The sequence below is a fragment of the Cololabis saira genome, chromosome 12, assembly GCF_033807715.1.
Source record: "Cololabis saira isolate AMF1-May2022 chromosome 12, fColSai1.1, whole genome shotgun sequence".
Classification (NCBI taxonomy): Eukaryota; Metazoa; Chordata; class Actinopteri; order Beloniformes; family Belonidae; genus Cololabis; species Cololabis saira.
The window spans coordinates 19,333,953-19,343,993 of NC_084598.1; the positions used below are offsets into that span (position 1 = coordinate 19,333,953).

Here is a 10,041-nt window from a genome sequence, read left to right on the forward strand (position 1 = left end):
AGCGTCGCACATCACCAGCGACAAACTTTTATCGTCCAGAAACTGAATGAGTTCTGCATGCGCTTCCGTGTTCTTTCTTGCATCTTCGAGTAACTCATCCTCTTCTTCAGACATAGGCTCTGTTAAGATTGTGTTTCTTAACCCTTGCAACCGAAGGTGGCCCAAAAACTTCGCCTCCCATAATTCATATGTCTTTTCTTCTCCGTCAAACAGGACCCATGACCAGCGGCTACCGAGACTGCTACTTTTCTCTGCAGCTCATCCGCTCATGGTGCTCAGCATGCTATTGTCACCTGTATGTCAGTGGGAACATGCGGCATGAATATCTCTGGGTTTTCCTGGGCCCATAACCTGTTGGCAGAGCGGCCATACAGCAGCTACTGGTGTGAAACCCGCTTTTAGATAGCTACGAACACGGAGGAGAAGCATGTGGCCCTTTTCCACTAGTATCTACTCAGCTCGCTTCTATCCGCCAGGCCCCCGTCTTGCGCTTTTCCACTACGGGCCAAGGCGGGTGGAGCCATGCCAAGCAGATACTTTTTCTGTAACCATTCTGCCGAGGTTCTAACCGGGCTGAGCCGGCACTATATCTGACGTCACCACAATACACGCCACCGATTGGTCGGGGGGCGGGCCGTCAGACGTTTGAATCAGGAAGCGGGAGTCAGCGCGAGAGCGACTCGCGGCTAGCAGCGATTTTATTATAAAGCACAAACGTCTGTTTGGTGATCCAACTCTGAGGTGCAGATGTTCATAAACCTGGTGGCTGACGAGAGGATTAAAAAAAGGGATGTAGACGGGCGATAAGGAACGACCAGATCCACAGGTGCTCTGTTTTACTCTCTGCCGCTCGCGGCTCCAGCTGATTTCTCATCTGCGCCGACACGAACAAAGGGGTTGCGCAATCGAGTACATCACAGCAGCTTCACCCCAACCTGCCCACTTCTCACCTGGGTGTGGAAAAACAAACGGAGACAAAACGGGTAGAGGCGGTACGAGCCGCGCCGAGGCGAGTCGGGCTGAGTAGATACTAGTGGAAAAGCGCCAATGGAAAGTAGACGTAGCTCGTAGCTGCGTGCAGGAGGGCTCTTTTATCAACCACGCCCCTGCTCAGACATGTGGCGTCAATGTCCTGATTACATCAAATATTTTCAATAAATAAAACAAATAAACAATAACTGAGAGCACCACTCAACATAACAACCACAGGAACTCTGACCTAATTTTCTTGGGTAAGCAGATGAAGGGGATCACAAATCACTAAAGTATCTACTCAGCCCCGTTGTCTTGGCGCCAATGCGACTCCCCGGGAAATAAAGCATTTTCATTGACATTTCAAGCAAAATTAGCGACTAGTTGCTTCTCCAGCACATTATATGCCATTGTCACATCTAATCTGCCCCCTATAGTCACAGCACTAATAACCCAGCAACAGCAGAGCACCGGGACAATAGAGCTGCGTTTGTCCGGGGAGACGGATAAGAGACTCTGCACAAAGATGGGGAGAAAGTCTAACAGAGCAAAAGAGAAGAAGGCTCGGCGTCAGGAGGAGAGGGCGGCCATGGACGCAGTGTGCGCCAAGGTGGAATCAGCCAATAAGCTTGATGACCCACTGGAGGCCTTCCCAGCCTTCAAAAAGTACGACAGAAATGGGCTGAATCTGCAGATAGAGTGCAAGAGAGTGACTTCCCTCAACCCTCTGTCTGTGGAGTGGGCCTTCGAACTCACCCGCGCCAACATGCAAACACTATATGAGCAGAGCGAGTGGGGGTGGAAGGAGAGGGAAAAGAGGGAGGAGATGAACAACGAGAGGACGTGGTATCTGCCGGCTCGTGACGCTGACTCGGCCCCTGTGGCCTTCTCTCACTTCCGATTTGACGTGGAGTGTGGTGAGGAGGTTTTATATTGCTACGAGGTCCAGCTAGAGAGCAAAGTACGGAGGAAAGGGCTCGGCAAGTTTCTTATCCAAATTCTACAGCTCATCGCTAACGGTACACAAATGAAAAAAGTCATGTTGTCTTCAAACACAACCACGGGGCTTACCAGTTCTTCAGAGAAGCTTTACAGTTTGAAATTGACAAGACCTCACCGAGCATGTCCGGTTGCTGCGGCGACGACTGCTCCTACGAGATCCTCAGCAGGCGGACCAAACACGCCGTGGCTTTGGCGGGCCACACCCACGGCGGTGGCCACTGCGGCGGCTGCTGCCACTAACCAGCTGCGGAACGCGTTCAACCATCGGTCAAAAGCCAGCAACTTCGATAACTGCGTGAAGGCTTGAGGGTTGTGGGTATGAATGGCGTTTCAAATTGTCGGCATGGATGCAGAAGCAGCGTTCTGGATCAAGGCTTTGTTTTATGTTTTATGGTTTTTTTTGTACGTATGTGGGTTTGCAAGTGTTTCTGCTGCAAAGGCGATATGTAGTGTGAGCGTTCACCTTTTTTTGTCTTTTTCTCAACCTCTTGGCTGATGGCCATTGTTTTCCTCATTCCCATTGATCACACTCAATATTTTCCAGTCAAAAAAACAAACACAAAAAAACCTGAGGCAATGCTGATGCTCTCCATCTACTGTTTTACTACACTGTAATCATTGTGCTTCTTAAACTGTGATTCAGGACCTAAAATTGGCTGCTGGTTCTAAACGAATGCTCCGCACTTATGTTGTGCTCTTGTTTTTAATTTTATTTTAAGGTCTACAAACAGGTTTAGTTATTTTTCTTGTTTATAATTCACCCATTGTGAGTGTGTGGTGGCAAAAATTGTTGTTCAAAAAGAATGTCAGGACACCTCAGCTGTCTTTCGAAGATTTAATGAAAAGAGGACAAACATTCAATTGAACGGAGCCACACAGTCCAACCGGTCACACAAACCGTCAGTCCTGAGTGAGCTGAAGAAGATTAGCGACAGGTTATTTTATAGTTGAGAGCAGGAAAAGACAAAACATCACCCATCACCCTGGCAACCGTGCCATGATCTGTGTCAAAGGAACATGACCTTGGCATAGGAATGAAAACAGGCAACAGACAGTGTTATACCAAAATTTTCCATTACATTCCACCCCTTTTAGCATTGTATGCTAAACCATAATAAAATAGGAAATTTTGCACTGACCTATCCCGCGACCAATATGCTCTGTCGCGCACCAGCCAAACGCTAGCACACCCCTTCTCCAACGCGGGAGTTACAGAAACCCCGACAGAGGATCTTAGGTCACGGGTACAGAAGAGCCAAAACCTCTCCCGCCACTAGAAAAAGGGGGAGAGTCAAAAGACTCAATCTGTCTAGCTACCCTATCATAGATAAGGAAGGAAAAAACCCCAGTAGGGGAAAAACCCATCATGGAATATAAACTAATCTACTTCAAACAATACCAAAACAAATCACATTCAGCACAATAGTCCATGAAGGGAAAAGGAGAAGAGAAAAAATCAAAGGCACTGTGTGACTATGCAGTTCAAGGATAAAATGAGATAACATGTAAAATAATAATAATAATAATAATAATAATCAAAAAATGACAAAATTCTCCACATGTCCTGGCAAAACCCTCCATGTTTTAACCCACCGTACCACGGGGCTAATGCTTGATTCCCTCACAACCTGTCAACAGGACATAACAGCTAATAATCAGTTCAAAACAGCATAAATGGAAAAAAAACATCATCAACCTGAGGAAGGATTAATGCAGAATATAAATTAAAGTAGCTCTGGATCCTCCATGGAAGGAGGAACCCACTCATCATTGTGGTCCATCTCCTGGGCAAACCGTCCAGTTGCGGTGGGAATGGCAGAAGCTACTAGTTTCTTCACCCATGGCACAATAAAATACAGAAAAACACACAAACCCAAAAGAATAGTCAGCTGAGGGGCAAAGAGGTTGAACAGTGCAGTTTCCCACCCTGAAATGGAAAACAAGGACCTCTTCAGCAAATGCAACAATTCATCCAGGTGTCCGACAACATGTGTCACATCGATCTCGTTGGTCAGCTGCCTCGTCACAGTGGTCATGGTACGGAACCATATGTTGTCCTGTAGCCGCAACGCCGTGTTGGTCATGTTGGTCGTGTTAACAGCAGCCCTTCTCACCAGCCAAAGAGGGGTAGGTGCCGCCTCAGAATCGTGGTCAGGGGGAGGTGAGATTGTCGTGCAGTTGGTCTGTGACGTGTGATCGTGCAGGCTCTCCAACAGCAGCAGAAGCAACCTCACCCCTATGGAGACGACCAGCAGGACGCTGGTCGCCACCCTTAGGCCGCATCCGAGCCGCCTAAGGGGATGGTACGGCCGTGGCCTCTCGATCAGGTGCATGGCGTGCGCGTGGATCAGGAACCCGTCGGCAGTGGCTGGCGTGGATCCACGTGGTACGTCTCTCTGCAACCTCGACTGCTGTCTCCGTCACCAGAAGCACTTGGAACGGTCTGTTCCACCTCCGAGCTTTCCAGTTTTACGTCTGAAGTCTTTGACCACGATGTAGTCTCCACTCCGAGGTCATGGAGTTTCGTCTCTGCCGGTTTGGGGAGGGCCGCCTTAACCTGCTTGTTGATATCAGACAAAACAGACGACAAGGTTGCACAATATCGTAACATTTCGTCTTCACAAAGGCCCGTTTCTTGCTGCTGCCTCTTAAACGGGCCCAATCCCTGTTTAAAGGTCTCTTGAAACAGGATTTCAAAGGGGCTCAGGCCATTTTTGCTTCTCTGGCGCGCCATATTAGCACCACATTAGGCTGGGTGGTAGGCGCAATGTTGTCGTATATCTACGCCCATGTACTCACCGACCTGTTCCAGTGCCGCGCTCACAAACGGAGCGCCATTGTCTGAACTGATTTTTCGCCAGAATCCCCCGGGAATCCCTGGGAATTATCAGGTGCATCAAAGCCTTGGCCACTGCGGCGGAGTCCTGTCTTGTTGTGGGAAAAGCTTCAATCCATTTAGAAAACATGCAAATGATAACCAAAAACAAACTTTTTGTCTTCACTGGGTGTAAGTTCAATGAAATCCATCTGCAAATGTTGAAACGTCTGTCTGGTGGGGGCGAGTTGTGTCTTCATATTCACTCCTATTGCGTATTTCACTCACCATCCCCCACCCCTTGACACATGAAACCGTGTGTCAATTAAGCAAAGTGAGGGAAAAAATACTTGGGGAGACATGATCGGCCGTCGGGCCCCATTCACACCCTGTTAATTACCCTGCAGTCCGCATCCTCCCAGGACCATATTTCAGTGTGCAAAGCCCTTAGTTACAATTCACCAATCTCAACCGAGGTCACAGCCGAGGACGGAAGTAGCAGGGAGACAGATCGTACTTTTAGCGACAAGGGGTTGTTTGGACGCAGTATCTTTTGCAGCTGCGTCAGCTTGAACATTTCATTGAGAGACAAAATCAGATTGTTAGTGTGATCATCACATTTACACACAGCAATTTGTGTAGGCAGGAACATTGTATCCACGTGATGCGCTATGGGTCTACCTGTGGAAAAATAAAAAAAACGTATCGGGGACAAAAGCCCCAAAAGCAAAACCTGCAATGTTAACTCACGTAGCAGGAGCCCTGGAAGCAGAATCAACAACAAAAAAGATCAAAGTCAGCATTGTCAATTGCAACCTCACTCAAATTCAGGTCTTGGGGAACAAAGACAACATCATTACAACAGCATCATCACTCAAATTCAGGTCTTGGGGAACAAATGGATGTTAGCGTTGCGAGTGGTTCTCCATCATCCGCTGTTGGCAAAAGGGTAAGGGTTAAGAACTTGCTGTAGCACTTGAAGTCATGTAACCCCCCTTTCCGTCCACAGTCTGGACGAAAAGTCGTGAACAGTCAGGCAGTCCAGGTAGTGGAGGCGTCTGTAACGTCAGTTTCAGGTCAGTGAAGGCGTCGTCAGCCTCGTCAGTCCAGGTACCAGGGTCTGATGCTTGTAGGCCTTCTCCATGGGCAATTGCTGCCAATGGTGCCTCAATTTCCGCATAATGCGAGACCCACTGTCGACAATACCTGGTGGAGCCCAGAATTTACATCATTTGTTTCTTAATGATCAGTTCTGGCGTTTCTCCTTTTGAATGGCCGTAATTCTGCCAGGTGAGAGGGATCTGCCCTCCCCCGAAATGACATGACCCAGAAACGCAACCCTTGTGGCAACAAACTGCAGTTCGGACAGGCCGGCTTGATGCCCCTGTTCAGCCAAAATGGGTCAACAGGTCCAGAGAAGCTTTAACGCATTCGTCTCAGGACTCACTCGCAACCAAGATAACAACAACATACCGCAATAAGCACTTCCAAACTGCCCCTCAGAGCCAATGACAGTAGGCTCATGAACACTATATGGGTCAACGACATGGCATGCATATTGTGTCCGGGTGCATTATTTCCCTTTAAAATAATGTTAATCAATTTATGACATATATCACTTTATTCTATAAAACCTATTTAGTTTGAATACCTTCCAGGTACATTCAGATAATATATGTTACTTTACATTTTGGCATCTCAAACCCCCAAAATGTCAAATGGTACAACCAATGTAAAACCAGGAAAATGTGATTCTATCATAAAACTCTCTATTCTATTTAAAAATGACAAGTATGAACTTGACAGCCAAGGTAGCCAATACAGGTGTCCAAGTAGAAGCCCGTCTAATTTAAAATTAGCTGTAAAAGTCAGGTGGCACAACTGATGTCAGGTGGTGCGACCACATAAAACATTCACTTAAACCAATAAATAATAGGTTAAAGTGAACAAATGGTTGACAACTATGATGTGAATAGATATTGTATTAAATGCATTCATTTGTATATTTGTATAATTATTATTCCGTCTTTAAAAGTAAAATTGGACGCTAAAGATACTAAATACCTGGCCACTGGAATGCAATAATCTTAAAATATTGTAGACACAACAGAGTTCTTTTAAAAATACCTTCTGCGGAAGCCTTATTTGTCATTGACCCATATCCAAAAAAAAAACACAGGGCACTCATTTTACGGGACGAAACCCACTCCTGACGAAACCGTCAATCAACAGTATGTGACTTCACGACAGACAAAATAAAGGAAAATGATTGATATGTAACATGCTTTTCACAATCATACACAATCATACACAGCTCAACGGCAAGAATCCCATTTCCATACAACAAAAACCAGGGTCGTTGCCCTATAGATGTAGGTTTAAAAACACTAAAATACCTTTGTTTGAAGCTTTCACATACATGTACGTGTACACTACATTTCAAATGTTTGGAAAATGGCCAAAAATATCTTTATTTTAAGTATTTTAAAAAATGGGCTACTCAAAGGCCTTATACGTCCTTGACCCACAATCCGGTTCAAATACAGTATCACAAAAGTAACCTGCAACCATTCGAACAGTAAATCAACCCAATTCTGACAATTCCACATCATCAATTCCCCACACAGGGAAAAGAACGAGTAAAAAACTATTTTACTTGTATCCATTTAACAAAAAAAAAAAAAAAATGTCAACAGAAAGGAAAACGAGACAACATCTCTCTCCCATCCACGCAGCCTCACGTGAACGCTCCCTGCGTGAACGCGCAGTCAGACAAGCGACACGGAGCTTACACACCCACACACACCCAAGCGTTTACACACGCACACACAGAGCGCAGGCGCATCAGCAGTTAATGCTGAATTTCACATACATGAGGGGGTTCACAATCTCAACATCTCTGTTTATGTTTTTCAGGCTCATGTCAACATAGTATCTTCACGAAGCCACGCCATCAACATCCAAGTTTATCTGGCAATTTAAATCCCTAGCTAAAAAAGGGGGGGGTCCCAGACCCCCGAAGGTCCCTGACCTTCAACTCAACCCCTCAGCGGGACTCAAACCCACTTTAATGCATTTACAGGAATCCCAATTCAATAAACAGTTCCAGTCATGAACACTAGACAAAAACATTGGACAGGAGAACCATTAGCCAAAACAGGCAAACAAAAATTCCCATTCCACTAGATCCATCGAGAGGAGTGTCTCTTACATCAGCTACCCCTCCTCCTTGCTGGTCACCGGGTCTCCCAGACTCCTGCTGGTCACCAGGTCTCTTGACCCCCGGTCGAGCCGACCCCACACGAGTGAACGTATAACATATTACCATCAAAACAAACGTGTAACATTTTACCATCAAAACAAACGTGTAACATTTTACCATCAAAACAACAGTGTAACATTTTACCATCAAAACAACAGTGTAACATTTTACCATCAAAACAACAGTGTAACATTTTACCATCAAAACAACAGTGCAAAATTTTACCATCAAAACAACAGCAAACAAAATTTTACCATCAAAACAAAAGCAAACAAAATTTTACCATCAAAACAACAGCAAACAAAATTTTACCATCAAAACAACAGCAAACAAAATTGACTGTTAGGATGGACTGGAATGCCGAGCAAAAAATAAATAAAACTAAAACGTTCTACCGGAACCTGACAGAAAATAGTGTGTGAATTCAGGTCGAATCCATTTCACTTCTAGTCCATTTATATCACCTCATCTTATTTGTACCTCATTTTTAATTAACCGGGAATGAGGCGTACCAGTCTGGCATGTGATGCAAGAGTTTTCCTGCTGTAGAATAAACAAAAAGTATAAACCAGCCCCTGCAACATTGTTCTAACAGCTGAAAGTATTATAATGAAGCCTCTAACTCTCTAACAGTTCGGCATGAGTAAAATTACCGATACTTATTTAATTTCACAATTGTCTTCACGTAACTTGAAGTTTTTTATTTATCAATAACCACGTCTGAGACGATACCAATCACGGGAAAGCAGCTACAACAGCATTGGGGTGTGTACCCACACGTCATGAATAACCTCCCCTGACACAATACTCAATTCCAACGTCTATTAATAAATTACGTTATAATCTTAAATCATAACCTAATCTTAAACAGACAAGTGCTGATTTCCCTTCCCTTTTGACATTAAACATAAAATCCAGACCTATTAAATGAAAAACAAGGTTCTTGTGTGTATGTGTATTTAGTATTCAGGTGCTCACGTGTTCTGCAGACCTCACAGCACAGCCGGCCTCTGCGTTTCCACCGGACACCTCACCGGCTCTCCTCGCCACCCCTAGACAGTCCGGCCCCCCTTTTCTCCCGTTGCCTCCTTCAGCCTTTTGCAGCAATAGTCTCACAATTTTCCTGGCGAAACGCAGGCTCTCTGCCAGTCAAAAATGTCCTTTTCAGCACTTTTCCTCATCTCTCCGATGGGTGAAACGGGTGAAGATGGGGGAGGGGTGCTCCCACGGGTGGAGTTGGGGGCAGTGGGGGGCAAACAGACGCAGCTGGTTGAAGTCCAGGCGCTGGTGAGCTCTGCCTGAGGTCCCGGCGCTAGTTGGGGGGGGCGGGTGGGGCGGGGGGCGCAGAGTCCAGACCGGGTCCAGCTTCACACACTGGGGCACAGTCTGTTTGGGTGTCTGCCTCACTCAGCAACATTCCAATCTATCTAAATTTGTTTTTCATTTTTCTTTTTAGCGAGTGATAACTGGTCTAACCTGCAAAGCCTCCAGCTGTTTAACGCTCAGGCTTCCTGTTTCTCGTGTTTTCTTTATTGTGGGAATTTAAGTTGTCTGACCCACAGCTCCGACAAAGGTTGTGGGTTCTATTCTTTTCCATAATTAACTATCATATATCTCACATTTAGTGCTGAAAAATCTGGTCCTTCGGAAAAATTACTCCCAGAAGGCTTATTGAAAAACTGGCCTCCACAACTGATTATTTGATCCTCTCAGACATGTTGCGAGTCTAAATTTTCAGAAGGAGAGAAAAAAAAAAAAAAAAAAAACACAAAAAAAACAACACCATGGCTAACCAAGGTCTTCCGCTTATCAGGGTTTGTGACGTCACAACAGCCGGAAACACTCGCGCAGCTCTTTCACAGAGAAAGTTGGATTAAAAATATATTAGAAAAAGTCACGGTTCAGATTTGACTGGAGTCCTGCATCTTTTAAATTCTACAGAAGAGTAGTACTTCGGATTACCCGTTTGCTTCCAAATGCTGCATCTTTT

The 10,041-nt window shown here is 45.4% G+C and overlaps 1 protein-coding gene across 1 annotated transcript; it reads left to right on the plus strand.

Moving 5' to 3' along the window:
• Positions 1 to 1,449: 1,449 nt before the first annotated feature.
• On the plus strand, positions 1,450 to 2,214 carry LOC133456345 (N-alpha-acetyltransferase 40-like). The gene is given in 2 exon segments (XM_061734823.1): positions 1,450 to 2,012; positions 2,015 to 2,214. Coding segments are annotated over 2 exon segments (714 nt in total). The 5' UTR covers positions 1,450 to 1,498.
• The last annotated feature ends 7,827 nt before the right edge of the window (positions 2,215 to 10,041 follow it).